The sequence below is a fragment of the Erithacus rubecula genome, assembly GCF_903797595.1.
Source record: "Erithacus rubecula genome assembly, chromosome: 2".
NCBI classification, from domain to species: domain Eukaryota; kingdom Metazoa; phylum Chordata; class Aves; order Passeriformes; family Muscicapidae; genus Erithacus; species Erithacus rubecula.
In genome coordinates this window covers 102,079,195-102,099,697 of record NC_136685.1, presented here as the reverse complement: position 1 = coordinate 102,099,697, position 20,503 = coordinate 102,079,195, and the positions used below count along the sequence as shown (strand labels likewise).

Sequence of the window (20,503 nt, the reverse complement as noted above, 5' to 3'; positions counted from 1 at the left end):
ATCCACAGCTGAGTGGGAATTACAGAAATAAAGGCCTTGAAAAGTAGTATTGGAAAGCATCAACTTCCTAGACAAACCATCAGGTCTGGCTAGGCCGGGCCCGGGGCTAGCTGCCCTTGGGAAGGGAAGGGAAAGGGATGGAGTTGGGGTGGGGGTTCTGTTGCCATGGAAACGAGAGAACCACGAGTGAGCGTGTCACAAAGGGGCAGCCCCGCGCTGGGGCTGGGAAGGTTGTGGGTGACACGGACACGGCAACAGGAGACACATCTGGCTCTGTCTGTGTCCATTGCTGGCAGTTGGAGTCACCCCACCTTGTTCTAGGGATAGGGACCAGGCTCCTGTCGCTCTCTGCTCCCAGAGAGTTCCCAAATTGAACCCCAGATACTTCTGCGAGGCAGAAGCACGGGTACAAACATGGATTTTACTGGAAAAGGAAAGACCACAGAAGGAAAAGGTGAGGATAGAAAGGAGCCAAAAGGCCCGAGCCAAATGGAGAAAAATACCACCAGCTTTCAGGGAAAATTGGTTCATGGCGGTCAGTACAGGCTCTGTGTCAGAGTTGGTGGCTAACAGCTACAGGTGACCCTGCAAACACACCCATGGCACCACAACATTCTGTCATCAGTTTACACTGCATTCTCCTTTTTAACAGTAGCCAAATCACTCATACTGTTAGCCAGGTCAGGGACTGTGGCCACAGCTGACCACAAACTGGACATGGTCAGGAGGTGCAAGTCCTGTTTGCTTCTTTGCCATAAATGATGCCTCTCACTTCAGATAAATCTCCTGTTATACCTCTGTTTGAGGTAGATATTACAGACCTATAAAACCAACATCAAGGATGCCCTGCTTGCTGACAGCTCTTTGTGGTTTGCAAAAATAGAAGTCACAGCTGTGTGGGTCTTTACAGGGTATTCACAATAGTCCAACACAAAGTAGAAAAATATTTTCCCCTCTTATCATTGTAGCATAGAAACTTTCCTTTCAGAATTGCAAACTCAACAGTGTTCAAAGGAACTTTAAAAAAGCAAAATCCATGAAAATGAAATAAAGAAATTTTCTCAATAATTCAACACTCCCACTAAAGCTTCAAAAGTGCACATGTAAAGATTGAGATAAAGAAGGGAGTTCACCAAAAAAAATGGTTCAATTGTGAGCATGGCTCAGCCTCACACAGAGGTAAGGTGGGAGCTGGGCCACTCTCTGGCAGGAGGAAGGGTCTTGTGCCAGCCTGGAGAGCCTGTGCACATTGCCAGGGAACAGTTCTGCCCTGCAGGTGCCCCCTGCCATGAGCTGTGCTGCTCCCAGTGCCCCATGGAGCTGTAGGGCGGCTCAGCTGTGGGGCAGGGAGAGGAGCTGTAGGGCTGCATGTGCAGCTGAGCCATTCCTGGAAAGCACAGGGCTCTGGACTCCCTGCTGTCCCACGGCAGCCCAGAGGCCAAGCTGTTCCCCTGGGCGCTCTGTGCATGTGGTGTGCCCCTGGCCTGCCTCAAGGGGCTGCTGGCAGGAGCATGTTTCCCTGTGCAGCTATTTAGGAGTTTCCAGAAAATGCGTCCCATGCAATATGGAGCTTTAGATGCTTTTGTTTGTATTGCAGCCTCTGTTGCATTTTGTGTCTCTACTTTGCAGGCCCGACTGGCTACCCTCTTGCCAAGAAGCTTTCCCCAGCAAATCCCTCTATGCTCCTTCCCTCCAAGCCGCTGCCTCCCATCCAGAAGAGCCTTCCTCCTACCAAGCCAAACAAGATGTGCAGCGGAGAGCAGGAGAATGGGAAAAAGGGCACCGGCTATGATGATGACAGTAGAAAAAGTCAGGAGCTGAATTCAGAGGGAAAAGGACATAAGGTAAGGAGACCAAGTTAAGTCCTGTACCGTAGATTTTCAGTTTATGTGCTGTAGGAAGAGCTTGGAGAACTTTTCCTGTGGCGAGAGCCCAGGGAAGCAGCGGAGCCAAGGAAGAGCTCAGCTGGACACTGCGCTTCAGGCTGTCTTTGCAATGGGGACTTAGTGCACACTTCACATCCTCAGCATGTATCAATAGCAGGAGAGGTCCTTGAATGGTTTCTGGGTTCTGTCGTGGTTCCTGCTCTGCCTTCCGGCTGAGAAAGCCCCAACAAGCAGGCAGAGCAGCTAAAGTTGACAAATTTGGCCAAGCAATCCTCCTAAATTTAGTAACCTATGGGTATCTGTGAACCATGTCTATGTCTTAGTGGTGATTCCTGTCAACTCTCTGTGCTTGGGAAGGAAAAAGGTGTTTGCTGGCACAGGCAGTCCTGCAAAGTCAGTTCCAAGTTGTCTCAGCTTCTGAGTTGTACAGCCATGGCCTTCTGCACAGTTGCCTCTGATGCTATTTCTAGACTTCATCAGCTTTCTGGGCAGCGGTGTGCTCTGGCACGGCTTTGTCCAGAGGGAAGGGATGGGAGGTGGCCGTGGGGAGAGCAGCCCAGAGACCAGCCACACGATTGCCTTTGCAGCAGGGCCAGCACCTGCAGTTGTTTTGGGGTTGCCGTGGGGTGCAGGAAGAGGCAGATGAACAACAGCTTTGGTAGACAGAAGGTCAAGTCAAAGGCTTGTGTACTTGATGTCAGCCTTGCAGAGAAAGAGCCCGATGTATCCCTGACAGGATTTGATCCTTTCACTGGAGTTTGAACAGGTCCTGATTTGGCTCTCTAGCTGTGCCAGAAATGATGGGATACTAAGGAAGGGTGTGCATCTGCCCCCACTGCCTCCACTCCCCTTCTGGGCCATGACATGGGGGCCCAGAGAAACTTGGGCAGGCAGAGAGCTTCCAGAGAGCAGCAGGGCAGGGAACTCTGCTGAACTTCCTGAATGCCAGTGAGCCTGAGATGCTGGAGGTGTGGGAGCTGGAGAGCACCTGTCATCCCAAGAGCTCAGCAGCTTCTGGGCTGAAAGGCTGCTGGGGAACTGTAAGAGGGAGGGACAGGAGCAGAAGAAATGAGGGGCTTGAGAAAAGCAGGTTTTGACATCCTGCAGAATGGCTTTGCGGAGACGTGGCTGGAGATCAGCAGTGGCTGTGAGGTGCCTAAGGAGCAGGGAGAGAAAATAGTGGCCTAAACCCATTCCCATACCATCCAAAAGGCCAGTGGAGACAGTGGCACCCCAGAACATCTTTATGCCAAACATGTGGATTCCAGCTGTGAATGTGGCCTCACTTGCAGAGAAGTGAGCACAAGGAGAGAGGCGGAAAAACTGGGGCATGGTCTCTCCCTCGCCACTTCCCTTTCCATTCCCCATCCTAGGCCAAGCTGCTCCATGAGTTTGACTTGTCGATCCCTGACAGGTACCAGTTCAAAGCATGGCTAAATGTCTTGGGCCGTGAATGGGGGCAAGGCTGGATGCTTCATCTGAGAAATTTTTTCCACTCTTTCCAGGCTTCCTTGCTGTATTCCATTGAAGGGGTTATGAAGAAGGGGTCACTGGGACCCCCTCTGAACCCCCCTATACGCAAGGCAATAAGTCCCATGGTTGGCAGGGCTGCAGGGTCTCTGAGCAGCTCTCTGCAGATGGATGTCCAAGAGTCTCAGGAGATGAGGTAAGCAGAGATGTCTACTGCTCCACTGTGCTGCTCAGCTCACTCTTCCTGCCTCGTGAGGTTCTTTGCACTGACAGCTCTCCCATGTATTTAGGCAAACCTCTGTGTATTCACCATTTTGCCCATCTCTGATGATCCAGCCCAATGTCAAATCCCACACCATGTGTCCCAAGAGCAGAGGTAGTGGTGGGGAAGAGGAGGCAGGGCTTCAAAGCTTCCTAAGATGGGTCTTCTGCTGGGCTTGACTATTGATTCCCTCTGTAATGTTTGTGGTGTCATTTGGGAACTATATTGCATGGGTCAGGATCCTGCAGATCATTGAATACTGTGATCCTTGACTGTCACCTTCAGCACCCAAAAGAATATGTTTGGAAAAATACTGCCTACTGGAGAAGTGTCTGCAAATTCAGGCGCTGCCTCAGTAAACTGCAGGTGTAACTTGTCTGTATCTTGGCCTGCACTGTGAAATGAGATCCCAGATACATTTTGGAGTTTAAACGTAGACTACGATCAATAGTTAATATTTATGTCTGGAATTAAAAGCAAAGGAGCATAGGTGCTCGTGAAGAGTTAAAGGACTGTTCCTGATGGAAAGATACTGGCTTGAATATACATGAGAAAATGTAGCTGTCCAATTTATCCAAGTAGTTACAATAAAGGTGTCCCAGAAGTATCGCTCCAAATGAAAAGCTTTGGTAGGGCTTTTAAAGTGCAATCTAGATATCCTTGCCTAGCAGCTGAGTTGGAGAAAGCCTTTTTCTTGAAAGAGCAATGGGGTGGAATATCCTTCTCTGGACACAGCACAGCTCTGAATACATGTAGCACGAGACTGGCCCCAGTGTAAGGCACGAGCAAGCAAAGTCAAGCTTTAGCAGCGGTACCAAAGTAGCTGCCCCCCCCGCCCACAGACTCATGTCTCAGCTTAGCAGGTCTTGCTGCTTCAGAGAGGCTGTAGGAGCCCCTGGGCTCCAGAAGGAGAGACAGCAGAACTGGGGAGTTAGGATGCAAGTTGAAAAATGATTGCTGTGTTTCAGCTGCAGATTAGTCTGCTCTGTCTGACCGCAGCAACTGAAAGCTTCAGGACAGCTAGTCAGCTTTGCATCTTGTTGGGTTGATGTGTTGCATTTCCCACTTCATCTGAGTGACCAAGCTGGGAAAGTTTGCCTCCTTTCATGCCACACCTCTTTCCTCCCTTCTCTTTCTCCTTCCTCATATGCTCTTTTGTCTTCCATTTTCTCAAGGCCAAGAACCAGCAGCAGAATGAAAGAGAAGAACTCTGAACATGCAGGTAGGTACAGGGCATGTCTGTCCTAAAATGACATGTTGACTCAGAGGTGACATTTTGAACACTTTGTTAAACACCATCCTTTTAGAATTTCTTTAGATTCGTTTCAACTCCTTGATGCGCTCAGTGAACTCTTGCAGAGCCCAGTCACTGGGAGTGTGCTCCAGTGGTGCAGTGAAAATGCCTCCAGTGTGAAGTGTTGAGTGGCAGGAGCTGGAGTGGGATCTTGGGACCCTACAAATGCAGCGCAGGAAAAGGAAACATTCCTCTCCGTCCTGCATATATCTTTTATCTCCGTGCAGACTTTCTAGTGTCAAAATTAATAGAGAAAAAGAAGGCATTTAGCATGAAATGAGAAATGTCCCCATTCCTTCCTCCTGCACTATGAAGGAGAAAACCTTTCCTCGGGGCAGCTTCTGAGCTTTGAATCCTTTGAGATCTGAAGGAGATTCACAGACATTGCCTGGTTTTGCACATGGAGAAATAAGGACACCGCCTGTGACAGAAAGTCATTTTGAATTTTCCAGTTAAGGAGAAAGAAACTTCCAAATGGATGCAGCCTATGCAGGGTCTGAGTTAGTCATCCTCTGACAGCACAAGCCCAAAGCCACCTATGGCAGGTCCACGATAACAAATCTCTTGCCTGTCTCTCTCTCTCTCTCTCTCTCTCTCTCTCTGTGTCATACACACAGGCTGAGGCTGGGAGAGGAGATTCCTACTGACTTGTCCCCCCGTCCCCGCCTTGCCTGATCCCTGACAAGTAGAATTGTGCCAGACACAATGTGGTCTCTGGTGCATCTGTGTCAGCCAATGCCTTCCAGTTGAAAGCCTCCATGAAAGTCTGTTGTTGTTCCTTTGCCATCTCTTGGCATGCAATGATATGAGACTTGAAGAAGTAACTTTGCTGATGCAGAAAAAGGGATCAGATCCACTGGTCCCTCTGCTCAGAGTTAGTTCTTCCAAATCCAGGCTACAGCCCCTTTGGAATGACTCTTTAATTGGTGTTCTGCAGCTGGAATGCTTAATGCAGCTAGGGAGAAGTATTGCTCAGTAAGTAAGCTGGCATTTTTGCCGGACTCATTCTGGACTAGAAATTATCTATATCATAAAAACTAACTGGTGTGCTTTTATAAATTACGTAGCCTATCTACAGGGATAAATAATAGAGATTTACGGAAGGCCATCTTTCCTTGATGCATTCTATGGCATTTCCATTAAGAAAATTTTGAATTGTTTTTAACTGCCATGATGAGAAATGCTCTGATGCAAGACATGTTAATGTTTGGTTGGGGTGTCTCAACAAGAAAGAAAGTAGGGAGTAAACTCATAGAGCAACAAAGCTAAGCAAATGTGGAACGTTTAAAGGCTACTTGCTCCCTACAGATTTGAGCTCCTTGAACACTGGGAACATGTAATGGGTTGTGCAGAGCTTGTCTTCCTTCCAACATGGGGCGTCATTGGCCATGTGCCAGCACATCCTTTGTTATAGAGTGAAATAAAAGCAACCAACAAAACCCAACACAGAACTAAGCGGGAGTTACAGACAGAAAGGCCATGAAAACCAGCCATGGAATGTAATTATTTCCTCGGTATAATTGTCAAATTCTGGAGACCACTCTGGTTTGCCAACTGTTTGGAAGGAAAGGGATCCCGAAGTCGTGAACAGGCAATGAGTAACACATAAGCAAAGAAGTAGAAGCTCTCACTCCTGTCTTGCCAGCTCCATACTGTTCAAAGGAATTACAGTGGCACTAATTCCATCAAAAATAAAAACAAAGTGATTTTTGAATAATTCAAAACCCCCTTGGATGCCTAATCCATTAGATGGCTTGATGGTAAAGGTGGGAGTTCACCTAACTCACCCGCTCCCTTGCGAGCATGGCTTAGCCTCACACAGAGGTAAGGCGGCAGCTGAGCCACTCTCTGGCGGGAGGAAGGGTCTTGTGCCAGCCTGGAGAGCCTGTGCACATTGCCAGGGAACAGTTCTGCCCTGCAGGTGCCCCCTGCCATGAGCTGTGCTGCTCCCAGTGCCCCATGGAGCTGTAGGGTGGCTCAGCTGTGGGGCAGGGAGAGGAGCTGTAGGGCTGCATGTGCAGCTGAGCCATTCCTGGAAAGCACAGGGCTCTGGACTCCCTGCTGTCCCACGGCAGCCCAGAGGCCAAGCTGTTCCCCTGGGCACTCTGTGCATGTGGTGTGCCCCTGGCCTGCCTCAAGGGGCTGCTGGCAGGAGCATGTTTCCCTGTGCAGCTATTTAGGAGTTTCCAGAAAATGCGTCCCATGCAATATGGAGCTTTAGATGCTTTTGGTTTGTATTGCAGCCTCTGTTGCATTTTGTGTCTCTACTTTGCAGGCCCGACTGGCTACCCTCTTGCCAAGAAGCTTTCCCCAGCAAATCCCTCTATGCTCCTTCCCTCCAAGCCGCTGCCTCCCATCCAGAAGAGCCTTCCTCCTACCAAGCCAAACAAGATGTGCAGCGGAGAGCAGGAGAATGGGAAAAAGGGCACCGGCTATGATGATGACAGTAGAAAAAGTCAGGAGCTGAATTCAGAGGGAAAAGGACATAAGGTAAGGAGACCAAGTTAAGTCCTGTACCGTAGATTTTCAGTTTATGTGCTGTAGGAAGAGCTTGGAGAACTTTTCCTGTGGCGAGAGCCCAGGGAAGCAGCGGAGCCAAGGAAGAGCTCAGCTGGACACTGCGCTTCAGGCTGTCTTTGCAATGGGGACTTAGTGCACACTTCACATCCTCAGCATGTATCAATAGCAGGAGAGGTCCTTGAATGGTTTCTGGGTTCTGTCGTGGTTCCTGCTCTGCCTTCCGGCTGAGAAAGCCCCAACAAGCAGGCAGAGCAGCTAAAGTTGACAAATTTGGCCAAGCAATCCTCCTAAATTTAGTAACCTATGGGTATCTGTGAACCATGTCTATGTCTTAGTGGTGATTCCTGTCAACTCTCTGTGCTTGGGAAGGAAAAAGGTGTTTGCTGGCACAGGCAGTCCTGCAAAGTCAGTTCCAAGTTGTCTCAGCTTCTGAGTTGTACAGCCATGGCCTTCTGCACAGTTGCCTCTGATGCTATTTCTAGACTTCATCAGCTTTCTGGGCAGCGGTGTGCTCTGGCACGGCTTTGTCCAGAGGGAAGGGATGGGAGGTGGCCGTGGGGAGAGCAGCCCAGAGACCAGCCACACGATTGCCTTTGCAGCAGGGCCAGCACCTGCAGTTGTTTTGGGGTTGCCGTGGGGTGCAGGAGGAGGCAGATGAACAACAGCTTTGGTAGACAGAAGGTCAAGTCAAAGGCTTGTGTACTTGATGTCAGCCTTGCAGAGAAAGAGCCCGATGTATCCCTGACAGGATTTGATCCTTTCACTGGAGTTTGAACAGGTCCTGATTTGGCTCTCTAGCTGTGCCAGAAATGATGGGATACTAAGGAAGGGTGTGCATCTGCCCCCACTGCCTCCACTCCCCTTCTGGGCCATGACATGGGGGCCCAGAGAAACTTGGGCAGGCAGAGAGCTTCCAGAGAGCAGCAGGGCAGGGAACTCTGCTGAACTTCCTGAATGCCAGTGAGCCTGAGATGCTGGAGGTGTGGGAGCTGGAGAGCACCTGTCATCCCAAGAGCTCAGCAGCTTCTGGGCTGAAAGGCTGCTGGGGAACTGTAAGAGGGAGGGACAGGAGCAGAAGAAATGAGGGGCTTGAGAAAAGCAGGTTTTGACATCCTGCAGAATGGCTTTGCGGAGACGTGGCTGGAGATCAGCAGTGGCTGTGAGGTGCCTAAGGAGCAGGGAGAGAAAATAGTGGCCTAAACCCATTCCCATACCATCCAAAAGGCCAGTGGAGACAGTGGCACCCCAGAACATCTTTATGCCAAACGTGGATTCCAGCTGTGAATGTGGCCTCACTTGCAGAGAAGTGAGCACAAGGAGAGAGGCGGAAAAAACTGGGGCATGGTCTCTCCCTCGCCACTTCCCTTTCCATTCCCCATCCTAGGCCAAGCTGCTCCATGAGTTTGACTTGTCGATCCCTGACAGGTACCAGTTCAAAGCATGGCTAAATGTCTTGGGCCGTGAATGGGGGCAAGGCTGGATGCTTCATCTGAGAAATTTTTTCCACTCTTTCCAGGCTTCCTTGCTGTATTCCATTGAAGGGGTTATGAAGAAGGGGTCACTGGGACCCCCTTGAACCCCCCTATACGCAAGGCAATAAGTCCCATGGTTGGCAGGGCTGCAGGGTCTCTGAGCAGCTCTCTGCAGATGGATGTCCAAGAGTCTCAGGAGATGAGGTAAGCAGAGATGTCTACTGCTCCACTGTGCTGCTCAGCTCACTCTTCCTGCCTCGTGAGGTTCTTTGCACTGACAGCTCTCCCATGTATTTAGGCAAACCTCTGTGTATTCACCATTTTGCCCATCTCTGATGATCCAGCCCAATGTCAAATCCCACACCATGTGTCCCAAGAGCAGAGGTAGTGGTGGGGAAGAGGAGGCAGGGCTTCAAAGCTTCCTAAGATGGGTCTTCTGCTGGGCTTGACTATTGATTCCCTCTGTAATGTTTGTGGTGTCATTTGGGAACTATATTGCATGGGTCAGGATCCTGCAGATCATTGAATACTGTGATCCTTGACTGTCACCTTCAGCACCCAAAAGAATATGTTTGGAAAAATACTGCCTACTGGAGAAGTGTCTGCAAATTCAGGCGCTGCCTCAGTAAACTGCAGGTGTAACTTGTCTGTATCTTGGCCTGCACTGTGAAATGAGATCCCAGATACATTTTGGAGTTTAAACGTAGACTACGATCAATAGTTAATATTTATGTCTGGAATTAAAAGCAAAGGAGCATAGGTGCTCGTGAAGAGTTAAAGGACTGTTCCTGATGGAAAGATACTGGCTTGAATATACATGAGAAAATGTAGCTGTCCAATTTATCCAAGTAGTTACAATAAAGGTGTCCCAGAAGTATCGCTCCAAATGAAAAGCTTTGGTAGGGCTTTTAAAGTGCAATCTAGATATCCTTGCCTAGCAGCTGAGTTGGAGAAAGCCTTTTTCTTGAAAGAGCAATGGGGTGGAATATCCTTCTCTGGACACAGCACAGCTCTGAATACATGTAGCACGAGACTGGCCCCAGTGTAAGGCACGAGCAAGCAAAGTCAAGCTTTAGCAGCGGTACCAAAGTAGCTGCCCCCCCCGCCCACAGACTCATGTCTCAGCTTAGCAGGTCTTGCTGCTTCAGAGAGGCTGTAGGAGCCCCTGGGCTCCAGAAGGAGAGACAGCAGAACTGGGGAGTTAGGATGCAAGTTGAAAAATGATTGCTGTGTTTCAGCTGCAGATTAGTCTGCTCTGTCTGACCGCAGCAACTGAAAGCTTCAGGACAGCTAGTCAGCTTTGCATCTTGTTGGGTTGATGTGTTGCATTTCCCACTTCATCTGAGTGACCAAGCTGGGAAAGTTTGCCTCCTTTCATGCCACACCTCTTTCCTCCCTTCTCTTTCTCCTTCCTCATATGCTCTTTTGTCTTCCATTTTCTCAAGGCCAAGAACCAGCAGCAGAATGAAAGAGAAGAACTCTGAACATGCAGGTAGGTACAGGGCATGTCTGTCCTAAAATGACATGTTGACTCAGAGGTGACATTTTGAACACTTTGTTAAACACCATCCTTTTAGAATTTCTTTAGATTCGTTTCAACTCCTTGATGCGCTCAGTGAACTCTTGCAGAGCCCAGTCACTGGGAGTGTGCTCCAGTGGTGCAGTGAAAATGCCTCCAGTGTGAAGTGTTGAGTGGCAGGAGCTGGAGTGGGATCTTGGGACCCTACAAATGCAGCGCAGGAAAAGGAAACATTCCTCTCCGTCCTGCACATATCTTTTATCTCCGTGCAGACTTTCTAGTGTCAAAATTAATAGAGAAAAAGAAGGCATTTAGCATGAAATGAGAAATGTCCCCATTCCTTCCTCCTGCACTATGAAGGAGAAAACCTTTCCTCGGGGCAGCTTCTGAGCTTTGAATCCTTTGAGATCTGAAGGAGATTCACAGACATTGCCTGGTTTTGCACATGGAGAAATAAGGACACCGCCTGTGACAGAAAGTCATTTTGAATTTTCCAGTTAAGGAGAAAGAAACTTCCAAATGGATGCAGCCTATGCAGGGTCTGAGTTAGTCATCCTCTGACAGCACAAGCCCAAAGCCACCTATGGCAGGTCCACGATAACAAATCTCTTGCCTGACTCTCTCTCTCTCTCTCTCTCTCTCTCTCTCTCTCTCTCTGTGTCATACACACAGGCTGAGGCTGGGAGAGGAGATTCCTACTGACTTGTCCCCCCGTCCCCGCCTTGCCTGATCCCTGACAAGTAGAATTGTGCCAGACACAATGTGGTCTCTGGTGCATCTGTGTCAGCCAATGCCTTCCAGTTGAAAGCCTCCATGAAAGTCTGTTGTTGTTCCTTTGCCATCTCTTGGCATGCAATGATATGAGACTTGAAGAAGTAACTTTGCTGATGCAGAAAAAGGGATCAGATCCACTGGTCCCTCTGCTCAGAGTTAGTTCTTCCAAATCCAGGCTACAGCCCCTTTGGAATGACTCTTTAATTGGTGTTCTGCAGCTGGAATGCTTAATGCAGCTAGGGAGAAGTATTGCTCAGTAAGTAAGTTGGCATTTTTGCCGGACTCATTCTGGACTAGAAATTATCTATATCATAAAAACTAACTGGTGTGCTTTTATAAATTACGTAGCCTATCTACAGGGATAAATAATAGAGATTTACGGAAGGCCATCTTTCCTTGATGCATTCTATGGCATTTCCATTAAGAAAATTTTGAATTGTTTTTAACTGCCATGATGAGAAATGCTCTGATGCAAGACATGTTAATGTTTGGTTGGGGTGTCTCAACAAGAAAGAAAGTAGGGAGTAAACTCATGGAGCAACAAAGCTAAGCAAATGTGGAACGTTTAAAGGCTACTTGCTCCCTACAGATTTGAGCTCCTTGAACACTGGGAACATGTAATGGGTTGTGCAGAGCTTGTCTTCCTTCCAACATGGGGCGTCATTGGCCATGTGCCAGCACATCCTTTGTTATAGAGTGAAATAAAAGCAACCAACAAAACCCAACACAGAACTAAGCGGGAGTTACAGACAGAAAGGCCATGAAAACCAGCCATGGAATGTAATTATTTCCTCGGTATAATTGTCAAATTCTGGAGACCACTCTGGTTTGCCAACTGTTTGGAAGGAAAGGGATCCCGAAGTCGTGAACAGGCAATGAGTAACACATAAGCAAAGGAGTAGAAGCTCTCACTCCTGTCTTGCCAGCTCCATACTGTTCAAAGGAATTACAGTGGCGCTAATTCCATCAAAAATAAAAACAAAGTGATTTTTGAATAATTCAAAACCCCCTTGGATGCCTAATCCATTAGATGGCTTGATGGTAAAGGTGGGAGTTCACCTAACTCACCCGCTCCCTTGCGAGCATGGCTTAGCCTCACACAGAGGTAAGGCGGCAGCTGAGCCACTCTCTGGCAGGAGGAAGGGTCTTGTGCCAGCCTGGAGAGCCTGTGCACATTGCCAGGGAACAGTTCTGCCCTGCAGGTGCCCCCTGCCATGAGCTGTGCTGCTCCCAGTGCCCCATGGAGCTGTAGGGCGGCTCAGCTGTGGGGCAGGGAGAGGAGCTGTAGGGCTGCATGTGCAGCTGAGCCATTCCTGGAAAGCACAGGGCTCTGGGCTCCCTGCTGTCCCACGGCAGCCCAGAGGCCAAGCTGTTCCCCTGGGCGCTCTGTGCATGTGGTGTGCCCCTGGCCTGCCTCAAGGGGCTGCTGGCAGGAGCATGTTTCCCTGTGCAGCTATTTAGGAGTTTCCAGAAAATGCGTCCCATGCAATATGGAGCTTTAGATGCTTTTGGTTTGTATTGCAGCCTCTGTTGCATTTTGTGTCTCTACTTTGCAGGCCCGACTGGCTACCCTCTTGCCAAGAAGCTTTCCCCAGCAAATCCCTCTATGCTCCTTCCCTCCAAGCCGCTGCCTCCCATCCAGAAGAGCCTTCCTCCTACCAAGCCAAACAAGATGTGCAGCGGAGAGCAGGAGAATGGGAAAAAGGGCACCGGCTATGATGATGACAGTAGAAAAAGTCAGGAGCTGAATTCAGAGGGAAAAGGACATAAGGTAAGGAGACCAAGTTAAGTCCTGTACCGTAGATTTTCAGTTTATGTGCTGTAGGAAGAGCTTGGAGAACTTTTCCTGTGGCGAGAGCCCAGGGAAGCAGCGGAGCCAAGGAAGAGCTCAGCTGGACACTGCGCTTCAGGCTGTCTTTGCAATGGGGACTTAGTGCACACTTCACATCCTCAGCATGTATCAATAGCAGGAGAGGTCCTTGAATGGTTTCTGGGTTCTGTCGTGGTTCCTGCTCTGCCTTCCGGCTGAGAAAGCCCCAACAAGCAGGCAGAGCAGCTAAAGTTGACAAATTTGGCCAAGCAATCCTCCTAAATTTAGTAACCTATGGGTATCTGTGAACCATGTCTATGTCTTAGTGGTGATTCCTGTCAACTCTCTGTGCTTGGGAAGGAAAAAGGTGTTTGCTGGCACAGGCAGTCCTGCAAAGTCAGTTCCAAGTTGTCTCAGCTTCTGAGTTGTACAGCCATGGCCTTCTGCACAGTTGCCTCTGATGCTATTTCTAGACTTCATCAGCTTTCTGGGCAGCGGTGTGCTCTGGCACGGCTTTGTCCAGAGGGAAGGGATGGGAGGTGGCCGTGGGGAGAGCAGCCCAGAGCCCAGCCACACGATTGCCTTTGCAGCAGGGCCAGCACCTGCAGTTGTTTTGGGGTTGCCGTGGGGTGCAGGAGGAGGCAGATGAACAACAGCTTTGGTAGACAGAAGGTCAAGTCAAAGGCTTGTGTACTTGATGTCAGCCTTGCAGAGAAAGAGCCCGATGTATCCCTGACAGGATTTGATCCTTTCACTGGAGTTTGAACAGGTCCTGATTTGGCTCTCTAGCTGTGCCAGAAATGATGGGATACTAAGGAAGGGTGTGCATCTGCCCCCACTGCCTCCACTCCCCTTCTGGGCCATGACATGGGGGCCCAGAGAAACTTGGGCAGGCAGAGAGCTTCCAGAGAGCAGCAGGGCAGGGAACTCTGCTGAACTTCCTGAATGCCAGTGAGCCTGAGATGCTGGAGGTGTGGGAGCTGGAGAGCACCTGTCATCCCAAGAGCTCAGCAGCTTCTGGGCTGAAAGGCTGCTGGGGAACTGTAAGAGGGAGGGACAGGAGCAGAAGAAATGAGGGGCTTGAGAAAAGCAGGTTTTGACATCCTGCAGAATGGCTTTGCGGAGACGTGGCTGGAGATCAGCAGTGGCTGTGAGGTGCCTAAGGAGCAGGGAGAGAAAATAGTGGCCTAAACCCATTCCCATACCATCCAAAAGGCCAGTGGAGACAGTGGCACCCCAGAACATCTTTATGCCAAACATGTGGATTCCAGCTGTGAATGTGGCCTCACTTGCAGAGAAGTGAGCACAAGGAGAGAGGCGGAAAAACTGGGGCATGGTCTCTCCCTCGCCACTTCCCTTTCCATTCCCCATCCTAGGCCAAGCTGCTCCATGAGTTTGACTTGTCGATCCCTGACAGGTACCAGTTCAAAGCATGGCTAAATGTCTTGGGCCGTGAATGGGGGCAAGGCTGGATGCTTCATCTGAGAAATTTTTTCCACTCTTTCCAGGCTTCCTTGCTGTATTCCATTGAAGGGGTTATGAAGAAGGGGTCACTGGGACCCCCTCTGAACCCCCCTATACGCAAGGCAATAAGTCCCATGGTTGGCAGGGCTGCAGGGTCTCTGAGCAGCTCTCTGCAGATGGATGTCCAAGAGTCTCAGGAGATGAGGTAAGCAGAGATGTCTACTGCTCCACTGTGCTGCTCAGCTCACTCTTCCTGCCTCGTGAGGTTCTTTGCACTGACAGCTCTCCCATGTATTTAGGCAAACCTCTGTGTATTCACCATTTTGCCCATCTCTGATGATCCAGCCCAATGTCAAATCCCACACCATGTGTCCCAAGAGCAGAGGTAGTGGTGGGGAAGAGGAGGCAGGGCTTCAAAGCTTCCTAAGATGGGTCTTCTGCTGGGCTTGACTATTGATTCCCTCTGTAATGTTTGTGGTGTCATTTGGGAACTATATTGCATGGGTCAGGATCCTGCAGATCATTGAATACTGTGATCCTTGACTGTCACCTTCAGCACCCAAAAGAATATGTTTGGAAAAATACTGCCTACTGGAGAAGTGTCTGCAAATTCAGGCGCTGCCTCAGTAAACTGCAGGTGTAACTTGTCTGTATCTTGGCCTGCACTGTGAAATGAGATCCCAGATACATTTTGGAGTTTAAACGTAGACTACGATCAATAGTTAATATTTATGTCTGGAATTAAAAGCAAAGGAGCATAGGTGCTCGTGAAGAGTTAAAGGACTGTTCCTGATGGAAAGATACTGGCTTGAATATACATGAGAAAATGTAGCTGTCCAATTTATCCAAGTAGTTACAATAAAGGTGTCCCAGAAGTATCGCTCCAAATGAAAAGCTTTGGTAGGGCTTTTAAAGTGCAATCTAGATATCCTTGCCTAGCAGCTGAGTTGGAGAAAGCCTTTTTCTTGAAAGAGCAATGGGGTGGAATATCCTTCTCTGGACACAGCACAGCTCTGAATACATGTAGCACGAGACTGGCCCCAGTGTAAGGCACGAGCAAGCAAAGTCAAGCTTTAGCAGCGGTACCAAAGTAGCTGCCCCCCCCGCCCACAGACTCATGTCTCAGCTTAGCAGGTCTTGCTGCTTCAGAGAGGCTGTAGGAGCCCCTGGGCTCCAGAAGGAGAGACAGCAGAACTGGGGAGTTAGGATGCAAGTTGAAAAATGATTGCTGTGTTTCAGCTGCAGATTAGTCTGCTCTGTCTGACCGCAGCAACTGAAAGCTTCAGGACAGCTAGTCAGCTTTGCATCTTGTTGGGTTGATGTGTTGCATTTCCCACTTCATCTGAGTGACCAAGCTGGGAAAGTTTGCCTCCTTTCATGCCACACCTCTTTCCTCCCTTCTCTTTCTCCTTCCTCATATGCTCTTTTGTCTTCCATTTTCTCAAGGCCAAGAACCAGCAGCAGAATGAAAGAGAAGAACTCTGAACATGCAGGTAGGTACAGGGCATGTCTGTCCTAAAATGACATGTTGACTCAGAGGTGACATTTTGAACACTTTGTTAAACACCATCCTTTTAGAATTTCTTTAGATTCGTTTCAACTCCTTGATGCGCTCAGTGAACTCTTGCAGAGCCCAGTCACTGGGAGTGTGCTCCAGTGGTGCAGTGAAAAATGCCTCCAGTGTGAAGTGTTGAGTGGCAGGAGCTGGAGTGGGATCTTGGGACCCTACAAATGCAGCGCAGGAAAAGGAAACATTCCTCTTCGTCCTGCACATATCTTTTATCTCCGTGCAGACTTTCTAGTGTCAAAATTAATAGAGAAAAAGAAGGCATTTAGCATGAAATGAGAAATGTCCCCATTCCTTCCTCCTGCACTATGAAGGAGAAAACCTTTCCTCGGGGCAGCTTCTGAGCTTTGAATCCTTTGAGATCTGAAGGAGATTCACAGACATTGCCTGGTTTTGCACATGGAGAAATAAGGACACCGCCTGTGACAGAAAGTCATTTTGAATTTTCCAGTTAAGGAGAAAGAAACTTCCAAATGGATGCAGCCTATGCAGGGTCTGAGTTAGTCATCCTCTGACAGCACAAGCCCAAAGCCACCTATGGCAGGTCCACGATAACAAATCTCTTGCCTGACTCTCTCTCTCTCTCTCTCTCTCTCTCTCTCTCTCTCTCTCTCTCTCTGTGTCATACACACAGGCTGAGGCTGGGAGAGGAGATTCCTACTGACTTGTCCCCCCGTCCCCGCCTTGCCTGATCCCTGACAAGTAGAATTGTGCCAGACACAATGTGGTCTCTGGTGCATCTGTGTCAGCCAATGCCTTCCAGTTGAAAGCCTCCATGAAAGTCTGTTGTTGTTCCTTTGCCATCTCTTGGCATGCAATGATATGAGACTTGAAGAAGTAACTTTGCTGATGCAGAAAAAGGGATCAGATCCACTGGTCCCTCTGCTCAGAGTTAGTTCTTCCAAATCCAGGCTACAGCCCCTTTGGAATGACTCTTTAATTGGTGTTCTGCAGCTGGAATGCTTAATGCAGCTAGGGAGAAGTATTGCTCAGTAAGTAAGTTGGCATTTTTGCCGGACTCATTCTGGACTAGAAATTATCTATATCATAAAAACTAACTGGTGTGCTTTTATAAATTACGTAGCCTATCTACAGGGATAAATAATAGAGATTTACGGAAGGCCATCTTTCCTTGATGCATTCTATGGCATTTCCATTAAGAAAATTTTGAATTGTTTTTAACTGCCATGATGAGAAATGCTCTGATGCAAGACATGTTAATGTTTGGTTGGGGTGTCTCAGCAAGAAAGAAAGTAGGGAGTAAACTCATGGAGCAACAAAGCTAAGCAAATGTGGAACGTTTAAAGGCTACTTGCTCCCTACAGATTTGAGCTCCTTGAACACTGGGAACATGTAATGGGTTGTGCAGAGCTTGTCTTCCTTCCAACATGGGGCGTCATTGGCCATGTGCCAGCACATCCTTTGTTATAGAGTGAAATAAAAGCAACCAACAAAACCCAACACAGAACTAAGCGGGAGTTACAGACAGAAAGGCCATGAAAACCAGCCATGGAATGTAATTATTTCCTCGGTATAATTGTCAAATTCTGGAGACCACTCTGGTTTGCCAACTGTTTGGAAGGAAAGGGATCCCGAAGTCGTGAACAGGCAATGAGTAACACATAAGCAAAGAAGTAGAAGCTCTCACTCCTGTCTTGCCAGCTCCATACTGTTCAAAGGAATTACAGTGGCGCTAATTCCATCAAAAATAAAAACAAAGTGATTTTTGAATAATTCAAAACCCCCTTGGATGCCTAATCCATTAGATGGCTTGATGGTAAAGGTGGGAGTTCACCTAACTCACCCGCTCCCTTGCGAGCATGGCTTAGCCTCACACAGAGGTAAGGCGGCAGCTGAGCCACTCTCTGGCAGGAGGAAGGGTCTTGTGCCAGCCTGGAGAGCCTGTGCACATTGCCAGGGAACAGTTCTGCCCTGCAGGTGCCCCCTGCCATGAGCTGTGCTGCTCCCAGTGCCCCATGGAGCTGTAGGGTGGCTCAGCTGTGGGGCAGGGAGAGGAGCTGTAGGGCTGCATGTGCAGCTGAGCCATTCCTGGAAAGCACAGGGCTCTGGACTCCCTGCTGTCCCACGGCAGCCCAGAGGCCAAGCTGTTCCCCTGGGCACTCTGTGCATGTGGTGTGCCCCTGGCCTGCCTCAAGGGGCTGCTGGCAGGAGCATGTTTCCCTGTGCAGCTATTTAGGAGTTTCCAGAAAATGCGTCCCATGCAATATGGAGCTTTAGATGCTTTTGGTTTGTATTGCAGCCTCTGTTGCATTTTGTGTCTCTACTTTGCAGGCCCGACTGGCTACCCTCTTGCCAAGAAGCTTTCCCCAGCAAATCCCTCTATGCTCCTTCCCTCCAAGCCGCTGCCTCCCATCCAGAAGAGCCTTCCTCCTACCAAGCCAAACAAGATGTGCAGCGGAGAGCAGGAGAATGGGAAAAAGGGCACCGGCTATGATGATGACAGTAGAAAAAGTCAGGAGCTGAATTCAGAGGGAAAAGGACATAAGGTAAGGAGACCAAGTTAAGTCCTGTACCGTAGATTTTCAGTTTATGTGCTGTAGGAAGAGCTTGGAGAACTTTTCCTGTGGCGAGAGCCCAGGGAAGCAGCGGAGCCAAGGAAGAGCTCAGCTGGACACTGCGCTTCAGGCTGTCTTTGCAATGGGGACTTAGTGCGCACTTCACATCCTCAGCATGTATCAATAGCAGGAGAGGTCCTTGAATGGTTTCTGGGTTCTGTTGTGGTTCCTGCTCTGCCTTCCGGCTGAGAAAGCCCCAACAAGCAGGCAGAGCAGCTAAAGTTGACAAATTTGGCCAAGCAATCCTCCTAAATTTAGTAACCTATGGGTATCTGTGAACCATGTCTATGTCTTAGTGGTGATTCCTGTCAACTCTCTGTGCTTGGGAAGGAAAAAGGTGTTTGCTGGCACAGGCAGTCCTGCAAAGTCAGTTCCAAGTTGTCTCAGCTTCTGAGTTGTACAGCCATGGCCTTCTGCACAGTTGCCTCTGATGCTATTTCTAGACTTCATCAGCTTTCTGGGCAGCGGTGTGCTCTGGCACGGCTTTGTCCAGAGGGAAGGGATGGGAGGTGGCCGTGGGGAGAGCAGCCCAGAGACCAGCCACACAATTGCCTTTGCAGCAGGGCCAGCACCTGCAGTTGTTTTGGGGTTGCCGTGGGGTGCAGGAGGAGGCAGATGAACAACAGCTTTGGTAGACAGAAGGTCAAGTCAAAGGCTTGTGTACTTGATGTCAGCCTTGCAGAGAAAGAGCCCGATGTATCCCTGACAGGATTTGATCCTTTCACTGGAGTTTGAACAGGTCCTGATTTGGCTCTCTAGCTGTGCCAGAAATGATGGGATACTAAGGAAGGGTGTGCATCTGCCCCCACTGCCTCCACTCCCCTTCTGGGCCATGACATGGGGGCCCAGAGAAACTTGGGCAGGCAGAGAGCTTCCAGAGAGCAGCAGGGCAGGGAACTCTGCTGAACTTCCTGAATGCCAGTGAGCCTGAGATGCTGGAGGTGTGGGAGCTGGAGAGCACCTGTCATCCCAAGAGCTCAGCAGCTTCTGGGCTGAAAGGCTGCTGGGGAACTGTAAGAGGGAGGGACAGGAGCAGAAGAAATGAGGGGCTTGAGAAAAGCAGGTTTTGACATCCTGCAGAATGGCTTTGCGGAGACGTGGCTGGAGATCAGCAGTGGCTGTGAGGTGCCTAAGGAGCAGGGAGAGAAAATAGTGGCCTAAACCCATTCCCATACCATCCAAAAGGCCAGTGGAGACAGTGGCACCCCAGAACATCTTTATGCCAAACATGTGGATTCCAGCTGTGAATGTGGCCTCACTTGCAGAGAAGTGAGCACAAGGAGAGAGGCGGAAAAACTGGGGCATGGTCTCTCCCTCGCCACTTCCCTTTCCATTCCCCATCCTAGGCCAAGCTGCTCCATGAGTTTGACTTGTCGATCCCTGACAGGTACCAGTTCAAAGCATGGCTAAATGTCTTGGGCCGTGAATGGGGGCAAGGCTGGATGCTTCATCTGAGAAATTTTTTCCACTCTTTCCAGGCTTCCTTGCTGTATTCCATTGAAGGGGTTATGAAGAAGGGGTCACTGGGACCCCCTTTGAACCCCCCTATACGCAAGGCAATAAGTCCCATGGTTGGCAGGGCTGCAGGGTCTCTGAGCAGCTCTCTGCAGATGGATGTCCAAGAGTCTCAGGAGATGAGGTAAGCAGAGATGTCTACTGCTCCACTGTGCTGCTCAGCTCACTCTTCCTGCCTCGTGAGGTTCTTTGCACTGACAGCTCTCCCATGTATTTAGGCAAACCTCTGTGTATTCACCATTTTGCCCATCTCTGATGATCCAGCCCAATGTCAAATCCCACACCATGTGTCCCAAGAGCAGAGGTAGTGGTGGGGAAGAGGAGGCAGGGCTTCAAAGCTTCCTAAGATGGGTCTTCTGCTGGGCTTGACTATT

The 20,503-nt window shown here is 49.4% G+C and overlaps 2 protein-coding genes across 2 annotated transcripts; both read left to right on the top strand.

Annotated features, from left to right (window-relative positions):
• Positions 1-343: 343 nt before the first annotated feature.
• On the top strand, positions 344-9,008 carry LOC306798746 (uncharacterized protein; the record flags this gene model as incomplete). The annotated part of the gene is made up of 6 exons (XM_079298950.1): positions 344-454; positions 1,630-1,844; positions 3,392-3,552; positions 4,794-4,840; positions 7,188-7,402; positions 8,949-9,008. Exons 1-6 carry the CDS (start codon positions 415-417, stop codon positions 9,006-9,008), a joined length of 738 nt encoding a protein of 245 aa, XP_079155076.1. The 5' UTR covers positions 344-414.
• Positions 9,009-9,011: 3 nt separating this feature from the next.
• On the top strand, positions 9,012-20,257 carry LOC306798745 (uncharacterized protein; the record flags this gene model as incomplete). Its single annotated transcript, XM_079298949.1, has 7 exons — positions 9,012-9,108; positions 10,350-10,396; positions 12,754-12,968; positions 14,516-14,676; positions 15,918-15,964; positions 18,331-18,545; positions 20,093-20,257. The coding sequence occupies exons 1-7, from the start codon at positions 9,038-9,040 to the stop codon at positions 20,255-20,257; spliced, it is 921 nt and encodes a 306-aa protein (XP_079155075.1). The 5' UTR covers positions 9,012-9,037.
• Positions 20,258-20,503: the final 246 nt, after the last annotated feature.